This window comes from Juglans regia, chromosome 7 (assembly GCF_001411555.2).
Source record: "Juglans regia cultivar Chandler chromosome 7, Walnut 2.0, whole genome shotgun sequence".
Lineage (NCBI taxonomy): Eukaryota > Viridiplantae > Streptophyta > Magnoliopsida > Fagales > Juglandaceae > Juglans > Juglans regia.
Genome location: NC_049907.1, coordinates 17,055,655 through 17,074,746, shown reverse-complemented (window position 1 = coordinate 17,074,746; position 19,092 = coordinate 17,055,655). Strand labels below are relative to the sequence as shown.

At 32.6% G+C, this 19,092-nt stretch overlaps 1 protein-coding gene across 1 annotated transcript; it reads left to right on the top strand.

Moving 5' to 3' along the window:
• The first annotated feature begins 14,839 nt into the window (after window positions 1-14,839).
• On the top strand, window positions 14,840-16,755 carry LOC109020598 (transcription factor MYB108-like). Its single transcript, XM_019003097.2, has 3 exons — window positions 14,840-15,155; window positions 15,730-15,859; window positions 15,988-16,755. Exons 1-3 carry the CDS (start codon window positions 14,999-15,001, stop codon window positions 16,715-16,717), a joined length of 1,017 nt encoding a protein of 338 aa, XP_018858642.1. The 5' UTR covers window positions 14,840-14,998; the 3' UTR covers window positions 16,718-16,755.
• The last annotated feature ends 2,337 nt before the right edge of the window (window positions 16,756-19,092 follow it).

The window sequence follows — 19,092 nt, the reverse complement described above, 5'->3', positions numbered from 1 at the left end:
TTTGGGTCGACATTAATCAACTTAAATGAATTATTTTGTTTGGCTTTTAACCAACCGAGTGTCTCCGATTCATGGGATGGAACAAGAAAGTATGTTTCGATGTGCTTTAATTTGCTTTTCACTTTGGAGATCAGTGGCTTCTTATGAGTTCAAATTGGAAATTGTATGTATATTATATGCAGTTTGCTTTAATTTGTTTTGAAAATTTACAGCATTAATCTTGATGAACACATGACGGCCGCATGCAAGTCAAAAGAAAAAGAAAATACAAATCATACATGCGCATAGTCATGTTGGGATAATATATATATATAGATAGATGCGAGTCTCGGGTGGGTGAAACTTGGTACATAAAAGTCAAAAGTTCAAGCCTATACTTGAGTTTACACTGTAGCTATATTAACATTAATTTTAGTTTTTAGGAAAAGTATATGATTAGTTAAAATAATTCTACAAATTGACGTGGTTTCATTCTATCCGTTAGATTTAACTTACAATAAAAATAACTTTTTAATCTGATCATAAATCACATCAAAGTAAAAGTGCAACTTGAGGTTCTGATGGTTGATTTTACTACAAAGTGCTTATTTTGCCACGGGTTCTTTTTAGACTGTATACATTAGTGGTCAAAAGTGGGCTGTTGTCACCAAAAATCCTGGTGGAAGTAAAACCAGACTTTTACACGTAAAACTTAATGTAGTACTTTTTCCTTACATTTTTGTTATTTTTATTCCATATATAAGATCAGATATATGCACAAAGCTAGCTACGCACGCGCGCTCATTTAATGGAAATAATTCCCATCTTTGCTTTAAATTACAAGATTGGGAAAGAGTACTACAATTAATGCTTAAAGTCTGATCAGTAAAGTCATAGCTGTTAGGGTCAATTACAAAGTAACAATGCTATGGTTATTCAGTTAGTTGACTTTAATTAACTTGTAGTAACTTGATCAACTCCCTAATGATCATCATGTCATATATATCCATTCAACCAGGCTCGTTGGCAGCGTCCACATATATATTGGTCAACATTACCAAAAGATTATGGAATTTACTCCCAAAACCTAACAAATTTTCCCAATCTTAGTGAAAACGAAGTTAGTGGATTTTGTTAAATCAAGCATTAGAAACGTAACATCACATAATCGGACAAATGATCAACAACCCCTCCCAAAAAAAAAAAAAAAAAAATGTGTACCCACTTTGTGTAATCAAGACTTATTTATAAACCCTATATAGCTAGGAAAAGGGGTTGATCTGACTGGCATATATAATAGGAAAGGGATCGTAATATATTAATTTGGAAGTAAAGATAGCTAGCTGTTGAAATAAATCCAAAAGCAGATAATTAATTAAAAAGCATTTTTCTAAAAAAAAAAAAAAGTGGGGGAATGCTCCAAAAACAACACGTCGTTTTACAAGTACATGGACTTTATCTTATATATAAGAGGTAGCATTGAATCTGGACAAAGGCATCTAAAATTTCTTCAATGGTTAGTCGTATTCCTATCAATCACTTGATGTTCCATACATCGCAATCTTACGCCACTACTGCTTTTAATTTAAATTCTTTTCGCAACTACTTTAGCAACAAAACTATTACAATTCATGAGTTCCATTTCGTCAACAATATCATCGTCGTTGTCATCGCCATCCTCATAATCATGATCTTATCGTGACGCGTTTGATAAAACTATTCAATTACTTTGGTTTGTTGAAAAAAAAAAAGAGATTGGGGTCAAACATTCAGGTATATAGAATGTCGTTATTGAATTAATCAGGAGGCCAGGAGGGAAAATATCATAGTAACATTATACAGCAGGGCAGCTCATGAGCACATTACAAGATTTCTGCTGGCCCCTACCCCTCCTAGCTACTTTTTTTGTAGTTTGTGATATTGGGCGATGGATCCAAATGGCAGTACTATATATATAGGAATGACAGTTTGATTGTTACTAAAGGTCAGTAGTACTTATCCACATGAAAACGCAAGTACCATTTCCTCGTATCTTACTGTTGTGATTCTCCTCAAACCTTACGAAACCTTACAAGTATAGGGTTACTCTAATCCTTAAAATGCTTAGCTGAACCATTTACAACTTGACACGCACACACATGGATTGGAACTGAAAGCCCCAAAAACCAAAACTTAATCACAGCTAGGGGTTGACATTACTGTTTCAAACATTACTTTTAGGGTCAAGTATCTAAAGATTTCCTGCTGATTGTAGCCTATCAAATGACAGCTAGGCCAACTTCAACGATCCCCAAAAACAAAAGTATGTTTGATTTTACTTTCGTTGCCAAAAGACAGTGGTCCTAATTCATCGGCCATGGCTGCCAATAGACACATGTCATGCACAAAACCCAGAAAGTAACGCAGTGCAGGCCAGCCGCCCCCAATACGTGATATAACCACGTCATCCACCGTTTCTGATCTCCCCACCACCACGAGCCGCAGCAGTGTGAAATCTGAGTAAAGAAAGGCCCACAAAACAGGGATTGAACCATCAAATCAACTGTGCATCTATGTGTATTAAATCATTAACTAATTAAACTAATTATATGTTGGCCTGTGCATGGACCTTTTGGCTAGTGGGTGCAACGACACGCTCGTCCAAAAATATATAGTACTGTTGTGTAATTAAACAAGAATTTTGTCTCTAGATCTATATATTATTGGATATCCTAATCCTAATGTAGAGTTAGAAACCAACATAGACACGTATTCTTTATATAAACCGCAAAAACTATGGGGAACACGAAGACATACTTTAACCTTAAACACTGATCACTTTTTAAACTCCAAATTATGCTTTGCAAGACGGCTAGGCGTGCTTCTAAGTGATGAGACATTGGTGGTCATCTTTTTCTTCTTTGCTTTTGGCAGCTTCTGTAATATTATTCTTATAAGGGCCACATGATCATGATGAACCATGTCGTTTAGGGTTTGTTTATATATTAATTAACAACGTACATGTTATCATCGTTCTTCAAAAGAAGAGAATTGTGGAAGCATTCCCATGATATCTATCATGAATTATTGCTATTTTGAGTTTGTCCTCCTTTCCGATTAAAGATGAAAGAAGAAGTAAAGATAGAGAATCTTTTATGTAAACTTCTAGGTAGCACGTGAAGCAGGGAACGAATATAATTATCTTTTCCTTTTTCTCTCTCTTAATTTATCGAATCATCATAAAAAATATTAAAGATGTATATAGGACACTTTAGATTATACGTACACTATATATTAATTCGTTATGTCCCGTGATGAGTTTTTTTATCATTATCGATATTAATTTGTTAATTTTCCTGTTATGTCCCATAAAAATTAATATTTACTACAAAATATATATATATATATATATTTGTAATAAATTATTTACGATGATAATGATTATTTACGACGAAAATAGATTACTTTTAATAGAAAATAATCATTCTCGCAAGAAATAATTGAACACAAATAAACAGTTTTCTATATTAATTAGTTGTAATATTCCACCTTTTATTTTTTTTTATTTTATTTAATTCGATTGAAAAGTAGGGTGCTGCATGTGTGGTCGTTCTAACTCCTCAACTGCAATATTTCACTCCGCTTTGTCGGTGTCGGCCGGGCATAGCTCACCAAAGTTGAACGAAACTTCAAACTTCTGCAATTAATCAAGCTGTCGCTCGGGATAATGATCTCGGATATTTCAGACAACGATCGAAACGATTACCAAATTCATCAATATTTTAATTTGTAGGGGGAAAAACACTCGTATAACAAAAAATAAATCAAGACTTAATTAAAAATTAATTAGCTCGTTAAGTAATTTGTATATTTATTTATATATAATATATATATGTAATAGGATTAGCCAAAAATAATATTGTAAATACTATATATAATAATAGTAACTTATAATAACTAGCTAAACTGCAAGCATACATGTTGCATATATTACTATATATATATAAATAGTATATGGTAATTAAACTTAGGTAGTAAGTTGAACGCATATACTTGTTTTAATTGTTACAAGTTATATATCGTAAAAGTTCTGTTTTATATATATATCTCATGGTATATCATGCACAGTGCTATTAATGTAGAATATATGTTAGAAATATATATATATATTTTTAGCATATATATAGCTAGCATAAGTATCGGCATGTTCCTAATTAAGTTCTTATCATGTATAGTAAATATATGCTATATATATTAATGCATAACTATAACTATAATATATATATATATATATATATATATATATATAAGTGCTAGTACTTGTATATATATTGTCATGTGGTATATATTTCCTTTGTACGTACGTACGTCTAAGTGTTAAAAAAAATTATAAACTACTTATACTATAAGCTAAGATTAATCGTGGGTGTGACAAGTGACAAATCTCAAGCTCGGATTAATGGAAATTTTTTAAGCCACCGATGATCGATCGATCATCATGTCTAGCCGCATACTGCAAAAAAAGGCTAAATATTATTAATTTCGTGCCAACGTGGCTTTATACCTGAACACTGGCAGTTTAATAAGATCATCAGACATCAATCTAGAAAAGTGTTTTATTATATCTTTGTTTCTGTCCATATTTGAATTCCACGTTTCAAAAAGCCGTCTGAACGAGAATTAAGTATGGTGAGAGCGCAAAATCCAGCCTCTTGAGTCTTGCCAAGTTTGAACGCTACTAGTAATACTATTTGACCCAATTAATTCAACTCAGTTTAATCAGCCAGAATTTTGGAAATTTGGAGGCTAGGCTTATAATTAATTAACAATCAGATCATCGAGCTAGCTGATCAAGAATATTGGAATTTGTACTCATTCATGACTCATTAATCTCGACTTCAATATATATATAAATATATATATATATAATATGGCAGTATTAATATATATATATTATATGTTCGAGATCATCATCAATCGACTTCATGTTTAATTAAGCTGGTAGGACAAACAGCACGTATTCATGATGAAAGAGGCCAGGTCAAGAAACATATATGCGCGCAAGATACAATGGATTAATACAATTCGGTTGGCACTTCTTTTACAAACTTTCCTATATATAGATGTAACTTGTTAAATATTATATATCCAATCTACGTTAGTTAGCTAGCTTGTCAAACAAATCATAAAACTTTTGTACCTAACAATATTATCATGTATATACTTCTTATCAAGAAAATAATATACGCGCGCATGCCGTGCCGATGAAAGACTTCAAAGTAATTAGGGTGAGAAGAAAAAAGTCTGCAAACAGATGTTTGGGTCAAAGACGCTTCAGATAGAGGAGGATGAAGAGAATATCTAGTATCCTTAAAATATAATATATATTTATAATATTTAGCAATTATATGAGAGAGAGAGAGAGAGAGAGAGAGAGAGAGAGAGAGAGTTGCTGTCCATGGAAATGAACACCGGCCAGTGGAAATGTCAATACCTCAAGCCCCGAAAACCCGGCTAGCTTTTGACAAAAAGACCAGGAAACTATGGATGGTGTCGCACTCACGTACAGACCAATTTTATTCCCTCGTTAATCGTTTTCAGCTTTCTCTGGTGACAGGATTAGATAACAATCAATTAGGGTTTAATCGTTTGCAGCAAATTGACGATATCATCATCATTTAATTTGTAAGTTCATGATGATCAGATTCTGAAGCCTAGTTCTTGGTTTTCATCTTATGTTTGTTAATGAAAAGTGATGCTTTTGACTTCACGTTCAGTTTTTTAAATCCCAAATATGAACTTATAATGATACAAGCCATCTAATAGGGAAAAGAACTCATCATGATCAAGCCATGCATGCTCTGTGTATGCGTCATGTGCTAGTTTTAGGTACTTAAAATCATTGGATAGATTTAGCTAAAAGGGTACTACTGTTGTAGATGAAATTAAGTTTCATTTTCACCAGTCCAATCTAATATAAACATAAATTTACATGAATTAATATTAATTAAAGACTCATGTAAACTAACATGCGCAGGAAGATAAGCTTCCCCATTGATCTATGGGATATTCAACTTTGTTGTGTAAATGAGGACAGAGAAGGAGGAAAATCAGTTGGTGCATGCCCAGCAGCTCGATGGTGAAATGAACCTGTAATCGGACAATGAAATATATTAAGGAGATCTAGTCGCCGTGATAGCGCATGCAGGTGGTGTTTAAGTGCCATAAGAAATGATTTTTTCTGTGTGGGGTACGTACGCACTGACCGTCAGATAAGAATGATAATAATAATGGTTTTTTCTTTGGACAATTGTTTCAATTCTGCTCTGCTCTGCTTTTCCCCATCCAGTCTCCTTTCGGGGGGTAAGGATCGAGCTGGCCGGGTTTCAGAATCTGTACTCAACTCCTCCACTTTTTCAAGCGAGCTCTTTTCAAATGACAGCACTAGCATTCTGTCCTCTTCCTTTTAGTTTTCTAATACTACCCCACAACATAATGATACAATATGATACTTGTAAAGAAAAGGCCAGTACCCTATATAGTTGAAGTTATCCTAATAATTAATTAATTAATATTGATCTTTAAGATATATTTTTTTTTCCGATCATTTTTTTCGCCGGCGGCAAACATGATATATAGTCCACAACCAGTAGGAACAACGTCATGACTCATGATCGATCGGTGAAAGTACTAGGCCGGATATTTGATTGAGAATGGGGGGGATTTATTTGAGTAAATATATATGTTACTACTCTTTTCTTTTCTTTTTTGGGTTTAGGAGCTCGACTTACTGCATTCAGCTTGCATTCCACAATATTTATTTGCTGCATGCAACACCGGCTGGCCGGCCAGTTGGGGGCATTTGAGTGTGAGAAATAATCCACAAATTAAGAGAAAGAGTATCTTTTCAGTACTCAGCTACTACTCTAGAAAGAGTATCTTTTCAGTACTCATAATTAATTAAGAAGATATGTTTAGTAGGCCCCATAATTTAATTATATTTAAACTAGCATCTCATTAGTGCAATACACGAATTCTTATATATAAATATAAATATAATTATAATATAATGGCAGCATATTCCAACCTAGCTAGCTAGCTAGCCACATATCCATGATAATTGGTGGTTGTGTTTCACACTAATTGGCTACCTAATTAATTATAATACTCCCACTAATAAAAGTTCAAATATTGATTGAAGCATGTGATTATTCAGTAGGTCCCCCCTTCTATCCTTTTTTTGGCGGTACCCATATATACACATATATACCTCTCTGCTTTAATACTTACTAGAAGCAATCGCCATTACCTTTATTAGTCGAATTTGATAACAATGCATATTATATGGTTGGGGCATAACATGATAACCATCATCAACACCTGAAATTAAACACAATTAATTTTCCTAACCATAAGAAAAACAGTAAAAAAAATATTGAAAAATCAGAATGAGGTCAGTCTCTCAGCCTCGTTTGAAACTTGGACTGCATTGATATCAACTCAATTCAGTCTAATTTTAAGTTGAGTCTAACATTCAAGCACCTAATCCTCAACTTATTAAACTCATCTCAACTCAAAACATTTTTACACATGAGACCTACAATCTTTTTCAATTCAACACCTCTTGATTACACGCATAACCCATAACCTTTTTTAAATTTTCATAAATACATCTAAATTCATCTTAGCATTCAAACACATTTAAACTCATTTTAGGGTGGTCCACAAAACTTATTCTATCATCTCAACTCACTATTATTCATAAAGAACTCAACTCATCTCAACTCAATTCAACATTTAAACGGGACTTTAATTTCATTAGCAAGAGGAAATTAGCAAACAATATCCAAGCTCATGTGTGCTGATCACCAAGTAGTAAAAGACTTGTTACAGGCCATCGATCGCGTAATTATTTGGTGGATATAAGATCAGGTATTAATAATCATGAGTTTGAAGATTCATGAGCACAATATTAAGTAAATCATGAGACCTATGCATGAGCCTATTACCGATCAGTGTCCACCGGCTTAATTAGCACCCATTTGCCATTGGTATATGGCTAGGCCTGTTAGCCGGCTACGTACGCTCGATCTACTCTGTCTTGCTCAGAAAGCACACAGGTCGACTCTCTGTCATCAAGGTCGACCGGCCTCTTGAAAGTTCCCTTACTAAGTATAAGGGTACTTAGTAGTACTTATATTAACTATGATCATCCTGATCATATATATATATATAACGTACTAGCTATAGGGACGACGCTAGAATTAAAGGTTAAGGCCGGGGGTCATGCTGAATTAACTTCTTTTTGGGGACTATTTTTAATTATAAAAAAAAATATCCTTAAATTTCTTCTTTAATAAAAAATAAAAAAAAAAAACTAAAAAAAAAATTGACTCAATAGTCCTTATAATTAATTTTTTTTCTTATATCTTTTTTGGAGGCTGGCTCATGTAACTAATTTCGCCTAAATTTTGTTTCTAGTTGAAAGATCTCCCTCCATGGCCTACACACTTTCTTGCTCAAGAAAATAATAAGAGAGAAACTGCGCAGGGTGTTGGCCGATAGAGACGCAGCATGCTCAAAACCCTGAACTAGCGAAGTGCATGCATGTGCAATTAATTAGCTACCTAGTAAGTTGCAGTCTTGTCTGCCACGTACACGTGAATATCATGCCACAAATTCATGTAATTTCCTGATCTTTCAGCTTTTATTTTTGAGCCGTTCTACTCATCGAGAAATGATATATTTGGAAAGAGTAGTAGTAATACATATATTTATAATTTTTATTTCTATCTTTATTTATAAAATTTATTTTGTCAGTTTTATTTTTAAATTCAAATTCTGAATTTTAAATTTCATAATTTCTAGCATATTAATAATCGACATATGGAAAAGTAAATTTTTTATAAATTTTTGTTAAGTACAAATACCATTTTTCCTTTGGAAAAATTACATACCTTGGAGGAAAAATAAAAGAGGGAGAGAGAAAGAAATAATATATTTGTATTCGTGGAGTAAAGTGTACAAGTGTCATGCAATTTTTTTTTAAAAAAAATAAAAATAAATACAAGATCTATACAAAAAAAATTAATTTTTTAATAATAGACCATATTTTTTTTCAAAAAGATTGCGCGGCGTTTGCGCACTCTATAACTGTATCTAACATTACTCAATTAAAAAATATATATAATGTATAGCACATGTAGGATGATGAGTATAATTTTTCTTTATTTTTATTTTCAACTAAGGAGTGGTTTGGATTTTGAGATGGGTTGAGATGGTTTGTGAATAGTAGAATAAAAGTTGAATTGTTTATTATATTTTGTGTGAAAATTTGTAAAAGTTATAATGATGAGATGAGATGAGTTGAGATGGGGTTACTAATACAAACGAGGCCTAAAAGTTTGATCATCTAAGCAACAACATTAAATTCCACAAGTAGTATTTTGAATTATTAATAATTTTATTGCCAACTCTTTCCGCTCATAGACAATTTATTCCACACTTAGATGATTTTCTATTATCCCAGCGGCCTCCACAACGCCGGCTCGAATTGAAGACTTTAGACTTATAACTAGCATGATCAAGAGCTAGCATCATGCATAAACATATTTTATTAAGGAGTACGTAATTAATTAATAGTTTTCCTCTACAGTCCATCGTTCGTATATATAATACGTAAAATTTGTTGAAATATAAATTAAATACATAAATTTATCTCTCTCAATCAATTAAAATTTTTTAAACAAGTCGTACGTGATCATTAATTAACATGAGTATATCAGGTGAGAGGTACTCTTAATCAGTTTGAAGCTTTTATAACTTATTAGTGTAAAGTAGATGATCATCTGACATACTATAATCAGTTTGAAGCCTTTATGTGGTAAGTCAAATTATATATAAATTAAATTTCACTTATTATTGTAAAGTAGATCATCTGACATACTACATGCAATAAGATCTATATATATATATTATCAGGTTGTAAACTTCTTTTCATAATTCTCTGTATATATAGATCGAACTATATAGCATTATTTATTTCTTGCTTGTAAATTGTAACCCTATATATATATATATATATATAATCACCACTAGCTAGGTCGGTACATAGGGTGATGTTTTTTGGGGGGAGGCCCGCCCGGAGGGGGAGGGAAATATAGTTTATTAAGGACGTGAGAATTAAACTCTCCCACGGTAATGCTAGCTTGTGCGTACGTACCTATCCACCAAAAACTAAATCGTCCACCAAGTTAATTAATTTCAACGTTTGAGAAAAACGTTAACGGCCTTGCAACAGTGAAAGAGACATATATATATATATATATATATATATAATATTTGTGTATTAGCCGATTACCGGCCACATGTGCGCATTAACATTCGGCAAATTAAATTCATTCATATTATATATCGGAGCAAGTGGTCTTCGTCAAAAAGTGGTCGGTACTGTTGAAAAGGGCAAATTGGTTCAGTCTTATATATATATATCATATTCCATCACAGATTTTACTGCATGTCCTGACTCCTCTCGCATATCTACACTGCAGATTTGGATCAGATCATGCCTTAGATCATCGTCTTTTCATTGGTGTACTACATGTGTTTGTATGTACACGTGTGTATAGATATATAATATGCGTGGTACAATTACAATTAATCCTCTCGATCTGGAACTAATTAATATCCACTTAATTTGAATCTTAAGTACGTACTTATATTGATCTGTACTCTCTTACAAGTTTAAAATGATCGATAAAACTATTATCCATATTAAAAAGAAAAACGAGAACAGAGATCAACATTATGGATAATGAGGTACAAAATTCTGATCATCTGATCTCATTTTATCACATCTCATCTTATTTCTAAACATAATTTAAATACAAAATTTTCATATTAATAATTACAACTCTTTCAAACTTTTAAATAAAAAAATAAAAAATTATTCTAATTTTTTTTAAATTTCTAAACAAAAATAATATCATAAAACTATATTATTACAATATTTTAACTTTATAATATTTTTTATTCAACTTTTTCTGATCTCTCATTTTTCAAAATCTAAAAACTATTAAACTCAGACTATCTCACTATTATTCACAAACTATCTTATTATTTATATTCACAAAATTATTATATCGTCTCACTTCTCAAATAAGCTCTAATAATTTCATGCATGTCTTAAAAAAGAAAGGGGAGGGTGCATGCATGTTACAATTAAATTAAATTAAATTAAATTCGAATTGGGTTGTGATCAAGTATCGAAGTTGCAGCTTAGGGGGCATACATTGCACCAATTAACACGGCCTAGCTATGGCCGACCCTACCTAGCTATGGCAGTCCCCACTTCAAGACTGTAAATAGAATTTCTCTTTTATTTATCTGATCTTAATTATATAGGTCATGATAAACATTAAATACAAAATATTAATTAATGTAATTTTTTTTTGGATGTAATTAATGTAATATTTACGTACCCTCTCTGCTAGGCCATCAAATTAAGAATAAAATAATATATATATATATATATTTATATCGATCGTGTGTGTGTGCAATTTTGGAACGGACATTAAGATTTGGTGTTTGCCAAAAGCATTAACAATATTAATGTCTAAAGTGACGCGAGGAATCGATGAAAAAGGAAGGCCCTCAACTGGGAAATATATGCCAAAAGTAAATTTACAATGAAGATCAGTGATTACAAGACCGTAGTACTCCATTATAAGATATGAGAAATCAAGCACCAATTAAGTAGTTCCTCGAATATTGTTGGGAGCAAGCAAGTACCAAGTTCAAGCTCTATAGGTGTGTTGAAATAAAAATTAAATAATGACCATTATATTTATCTCTTATCAATCGTCAATTTAAATACATTTTTTGGACAAATGACGGTATAAAATGATTGATATAAGAGCATAAGTTTAAATTCTAATTCTATACTTTACCTTATTTAATAATTAAATATTCTAGATGCCTATTCTTAATTTGAATCCATAGTACTCTGCACTTCACTACGAATATTAATAAGTATGATCCACACCCAAAAAAAAAGGTTTTTAAAAATTCAAAATACCTCCTAAATTTTATTCATGATTCTATAAATATAGAAAATGTCTCCCCCCAAAAATTTATAATTCCCATATGCTTTCTAAATTTTTCCAAAATTTCAATATACCTAGAATGCCTCTCTTCAATTTGTTTTCCTATACATCGAAATTTTTGTATAATTTCTATATATTATATATTTTTAAGGATGTGTCATTATCAAATTCAATTAAAACTAAGTTTAGGAGAAATAATAAACTTATTATTATGGATTCTAAAGTCTTTTTTTATACAATATTAGACTTCTTAATATGGAATCCAAAATAAAAATATAAGAAAAATCATTTAAAGTTTATGATCTATATGAAAAATAGTTGAGAGGTTTTATCCTCTAGAATTTATTAAGCAAGAAGAAATTTATTTTTGTCTCAATTATAGCATATATATGTTTAATGTAACATGAAAATATCCAGATTTTACATGAAACTTGATAAAGTAGCTTAAGGCTGCATTTAGATGTTGAACTGAGTTCAACTGAGTTGAATTTTTTATGAATAGTAGTGAGTTGAGTAGTAAAGAGAATTATATGAGATCCATTTAAACTGAGTTTAAAGTATGTTTAGATGTTAAGATGAGTTTAGTACTTTTATGATAAATTGAAAAAGGTTGTATGTCCTACATATAAAGATGTTTTAAGTTGAAAAATGATGCGAATCCCATGTATAAGATGGTTTTGAGTTTGGATGAGTTTAGTAATTTGATAATTGAGTGTTTGGATATTATATTCAACTTAAAATTAAACTGAACTCAGCTGATCTCAATTGAGTTCAGTAACCAAACAAAGCCTAAATGCTAAAATGTAATATGACATTTTAAAAGATCACTTGGTAATTTCTATGAAGAAAATAAATTCTAAATATTTTATTATTACAAAAATAATAATAAATGAGTATTATTCCATAAAATTACTTCGTTAGAAATCTGAAACATATATTAAGTTATGTTTTTAGAATTTTTATTTCTAGGTACGTATATGTAGTAGTAGCAGCAAAATTTATTTTAGAAATCGATTACTTAACAATGAGAATACAAGTTGGTCCCTTTTCTTTAAGCTTTTTTTATCTATTTATTTTCGAGACGATCGACAGAGGCTGCATGCTAGAAAGAATATGAAAGACGTTGTAGCTTTGAGATCTAGGGCGGGCATAAGTGATGAGAGAAAGAACGCAGTGATCGAGCCGTACGTCGAATGCTAGCTAGCTGTTACTGTACATACGTACGCTACGGCCTTTGGTAACTAATTAGGGTAGCGTGGGGTTCATGAGATAATTAAGAAACTATATATATATATATATATATATAATTAAGCATATATCGATCCATTACTATCTTACATTATTTCAACAAAATATGGTGTTCAAATATATTCTGTTTGACTATAATTCCCTATTCTTTACCTTTTATATATATCTGTGTATTAGGAATTAATGTCCTAATTGCATATATATATGTCATGATCCTTAGCAGAAGCAATATATATTAATCAACTTTTTGGAAGATCAGAAAATAAAAGAAAAAACATGAAGTACTGGATCGAAGACATGATCATGTCCAATTAATGGCAGATCGAACTCATGTCTAATGCTGATCATGAAATTCATCAGCTTCCTAAATTGCTCCAAACATTGATCTTCTGATCAATATATATATAATTTGAAAAGTACCAAAGAAATTAAACTCGAATCATGTACCATTCCAATCGGCTTTTAAATGAAAGCTGGCGCGTTGAAATATATATAGTTAATGAGTGAGAATTAATACAAGTAATTAATTTATGCTAAATGGTGTTGGCGGTCCTAATTAGAATTGATGATTGATTTAAAACTGTTGGTCCATACCTCACATCTTTGATATCTATATGTTTTTTTAACAAGAAGTGCTACAACTAAAAAGAGATGTCATAGAAGTAAACTCAGAAACTGATATGATTTCATAGTTCATATACTATATTAGATCTATTTTACAATAAAACTAGATCTACAATTTAGCTAGCGCTAGCATACTACATCATGATCAAGTCATGTCAATTTGTAGATTTATTTTTGTGGAATCTCTTTATGACTAATGTATTTCTCTTACTAATCTGTCCAATTAAGACATAACAGTAGCCTTTGATATATATATTTTTATATATATATATATATTATATGTGTGTGTGATAATCGAAGATCTCAGCCTATAATTTTCGTCACAAACACTTCAGAATTGAAAAGAGAAACACACAATATATGGATCTTATTATTATAATAGAAATACCTTTTTGAAGGTACAAGATTTCATTAAAAAAAACATATTTTTTGCAGTGTCTCGCAAAATCTGTGAATTATAGACTGCCGGCAGTATTAAATACTGTAAGATTTACATATTATCACCAATTTATATGTAAGAATTGTAGAAAATCTCAAATTGTCAAATATTAGTGAGAAGAAGTACTGTTCTGTTTTCCTACAATTTCTAGTTTTGTGGCTTTGGGTGCCTGAGAGAAATGGACGGCACGGTTCCGGAAAGGCCAAAGGGATCGAAACCGTCAATCTCCACGGAAGCGTAAACTCGGTACTTGCAGGCAGGCAGGCAGGCACGCACACGCAGATCCAGAGATGGTTGTGAAAGTCAAAGCGTCAAACTTCAAAAGCCTCTTGCTAACTATAATTGCTGTCAAGCTTAAGTGTTGGTTAAATCACTAAATTAATAAACTCACCTATTGCGGCTATGCTCTCTCTCTCTCTCTCTCTCTCTCAGGCTACCAGTTTTTCCAAACTCATCCATCTATCTATAAAAACCCATCCCTCCCCATCCTTCTTGTAATAATCTAAATCTAACTCTCCCTCTCTCATCTCTCTCATCTCTCTCTCTCTCTCTCTCTCTCAAACTGTCTAAAAATCCAAAAGCAATTCTTTTTCAATCAATCAGTTCCCCCATTTCAGGAAATAGAATGGATGTTAAAGGAAGAGCTCGCGGCACCACCGTTCAGAGCGAGGACGAGATGGACCTTAGGAGAGGTCCCTGGACTGTTGATGAGGACTTCACCCTCATCAATTACATTGCTAATCATGGCGAGGGTCGCTGGAATTCCCTTGCTCGTTGTGCCGGTACGTACTATATAAGTATTTTCCATCTACTTTCTTCTTTATAATATTCCCACACATGCCAAAGATCACATAACATGTTTTTTTATCAACTCGCTCTTCTCATGTTTCTAGCTCCGGCCGTGTCTCGGATTCTGTCTCTGATATGGTTTCTTTTTTCTCCTCTCCTAAAATCCCGGTTTAAAATCTGGCTTTCTGCTTTCTTTTTTTCTCAAATTTAATGGACTTTACACGAAGATCCACATCATAGTTTGAACATATATATAAAGCAGATGAGCAGAAGCTTGCAGCCTTATGTGTACTCCATAAGCTTTATGGAAAAAGAGTTGAGCATGATGACAGATTCAATATTGGTTCTATGTGTACAAACGAAATGATATATGCTAGCTAGAATATTATTCTTCCCGTACATTAGATATTTATAAAGCATAAGTTTTTAGCACTCTCGCATAAAGTCACAAGTGGAAAAAAGAACAAGAAAGAGTAATAATGCTATAGCTCTTTCTTTAATTTCTTTCTCTCAATATTTGTTGTCATGATCAAACTTTACCAAAATCTAATTGGTTTCTTCATACAGGTTTGAAACGAACTGGAAAGAGCTGCAGATTAAGGTGGCTCAACTATCTTCGACCCGATGTTCGACGTGGAAACATCACCCTAGAAGAACAGCTTATGATTCTTGACCTTCATTCCCGTTGGGGAAACCGGTAAGTACATACGTCATAATTATTAACCCAACGGCCTGTTTGTTTGTTTTTTTTTTTTCCTTGTTGGGTTTCTTTGATTCAACCCTAATTAATCCTTATCGAAAACTGGTTTTTTGCATCTGTAATAGATGGTCTAAAATTGCACAACACTTGCCCGGACGAACAGACAACGAGATCAAAAACTACTGGAGAACTCGTGTCCAAAAGCACGCCAAGCAGCTCAAATGTGACGTGAACAGCAAGCAATTCAAGGACACCATGCGTTATCTTTGGATGCCAAGGTTGGTTGAGCGCATTCAAGCCGCTGCAACTGCTCCCACCACCTCCACCGCGCAGGCGGTTGCCATCAACGGAACTTCTTCCATCGGCTCAGCCACCTCCAGCATCACTTCTACCAATACCAATCACCACCTAATAAACAATAATAACCATGACATCCACGCGGGCCAGATGGTTTTGCCACCAGCAGGGTTTAATAATCTTGGCCAACGTGACTTTGGGGGTACTGCACAGATTACTCCGAGTTACACGCCGGAGAATTCTAGCACGGGGGCCTCATCGTCGGACTCTTACGGGGCCCCTCAGATCATATCACCGGTATCCGACTTGACCGATTATTACAACATCCCGGTTAGTAACAACCCTAGTCAGGACTATTTCCCGGTCGGGTACCCAGACGGCCAGAGCTTAACTAGCCCATCTGGAAATTACTTCAACACCGGATTAATGGATTTGCAAGCTATGGAGCAGAGCAACCAGTGGATGGACGGTGCTCCGGACACGTCGGACAATTTATGGAATGTTGAGGACATGTGGTTTTTACAGCAGCAGCTCAACAACATGAACAGCCTAATTTGAAACGTCGCGAAAGTGAATGAATGTAATTTACGTACGCCATTTAGGGAAAAACAAAAAACAGAGATCAGATCATTCAGAAAGGCATGGGAGAAAGGGAAGAAATTAAGAATTATGAAATTAATTAGAATAATTCTAATTTACGATACATGTAGATTAATTTATGAAAGACGAGAACAGAGAGATCTAATTGTGAATTATTCAGTTTGTATCTTTCTGTTTTTTTTTTTTTTATTTATTTTATTTTATATCTGGGGTGGGAAATTTGTAATTTGAGCTGCTGCTTTTTTTTTTTTTTTTTGCAATCTCATTCTTTGAAATAATTGACCGTGTGTTTGTTTGTTTTTTTTCCCTTTATGGGTCTTTAATTTCTTATTGATGGGTATATGCACTAGAAAAGAATAGGCTTAGATAATATATATAAATTTATAATAATATTAATTAAAGATCATGTCCATAATTTTGTTCCACCACTTTACATACAAAAGTCCTTAATGAACTGATATATATTATAATAAATATACTTAAGATTAAGTCGTGTCGTATTTGAGACCTTGTCCATGGGGCCTGAATATGGGAGGTGAAGCTATGGGGGTGGGGTTGGGGTTGGGGGATTAAAGTCCCCCTCCCCATGTTCTAGATTGGTGAAAGGTAATTGGCAATGATTTGGACTCGTGGATTTACCTGATTGGTCGACGTATAAATTGAGTTAGCCCCATTTATAACTAGTTCTTTAAAAAACGATCTTATCGTGTTACATGATTCAAAGGCCACCTAAGTACAATTCCGATAACTTGTTCTTTTGCTTGCCCACGTACGGACAAGACTGTTTAATTAGAACCCACTTACTAAGACAAAACATCATTAATATACTTAAACACCATTTATTTAATCTTTTTTTTTTAATTTGGGTAATTAGGTCAATTCGTTCCGAGGTTAAAAATTACGAGTTCTTGAGACAAAAAAAAAAAAAAAAACAGAAGCTCACACGTGGAATTGTGAATAAAAAGGTCGTCCAAAACGTGATGGAATAGTAGTGTAGAAAGAGAGAGAGAGAGACGCGGGGCGGGCGTCATGGCGGCTGGGAATCTTTTGTAGGCCGCGTGCCTTTAAGAGAAGCCACCAAAGTGGTCCCCTAGTGAATGAAGTGTTGAGGATGTGCCACGTGTTAAATATAAAGGTTATTTTTTTTAATTATTTATGATGATGGACAGAAGCACCGGCCGCCGCAACCCTTGAAACAGCTCCCAATTTAAGAAGTCCGCGTTTGAACTGTACTCATATTATTTTCTTTTAAATTATTGCTGATATTCTCAAAAAAGGAATAATTAAATATAATAAATTTTTTTTGATTTTGTGTTGCTTTCTTTATCTAGAAAAATATTAAATTAAAAAAAGAAACACCTTGATTAATTATCAATTACAAATCTCTAAATAAAATTTTAAAGTGGATTAGATATCTTATTCTTAATTAAACAAATGAAAATGTTACTATCAATTATGGATAAATTTTTTCGTTTTTTTATTTTTCATGAAGTATTCTACTCATGCTAATTAATACACATCACACTCTTAATAATTGATATTAAATTGACTAGTAATTTTAAAAATTTTATAAAAAAATCAGCACTTAAAAATAAAATAATATTAATAAACTAATTTATAATTTTTTAACAATTTATTAGAAAATATTTATATTTAAATATTGAAATGATTTCATATATATATATATATATGATATGTAAAGATAATTTCATTTCATCTCATTACTATAATTTTTTTAAATTTTAATATAAAATAAAATAAATAATTTAACTTTTTAAATTATAAAATAATAATAATATTAAAAAATAATATTTTATTCAATTTTCTAAACTCATTTAATTTCTTCTCATTTCCAAATTCAATAATCGGTAAACGAGTCGGTCCCCGAAATAGAATTTATAGGCTATAGCTCTCGAGAAAAAATTAAAAATTAAAAAATATATATATAATAGAATGTGTAGCTGGACTCCACAACAATGGCCCCCGAACACTCATCTTTCCGCCACGTTGAGTTCTTAAGTTTCTTCGACAATTCAAAGAAATCTTCCAGTGGTGGGCCCCACTTTGGAAGAACTATATACAATGACTTCCCAGTCAATACGTGGGTCCTTCGTAGTCCCCGGGCTTCGAATTCTCTGTGGCATCTGGTGCTATGACTTGCGGGTACTACAATGATATGGGTCCTACGTGGTACTGTGCTATTGAACACCGTTACTCGTCACCCTCTCTCCGCGATTGCTATTAGCGAAAAGGTACTTACAAATCTTCACCAATTTAATTTCAGGTGCCTATGCCAATGCTACATGTTACTCTCATTGTCACATTCTTTTTAC

Excerpts from the sequence above, each read along its gene's own strand:
- LOC109020598 (XM_019003097.2), top strand. The coding sequence starts at position 14,999 with ATGGATGTTAAAGGAAGAGCTCGCGGCACCACCGTTCAGAGCGAGGAC. Across the intron at positions 15,156-15,729 it reads TTCCCTTGCTCGTTGTGCCG|GTTTGAAACGAACTGGAAAG; the intron begins GTACGTACTATA and ends TTCTTCATACAG. Across the intron at positions 15,860-15,987 it reads CATTCCCGTTGGGGAAACCG|ATGGTCTAAAATTGCACAAC; the intron begins GTAAGTACATAC and ends CATCTGTAATAG.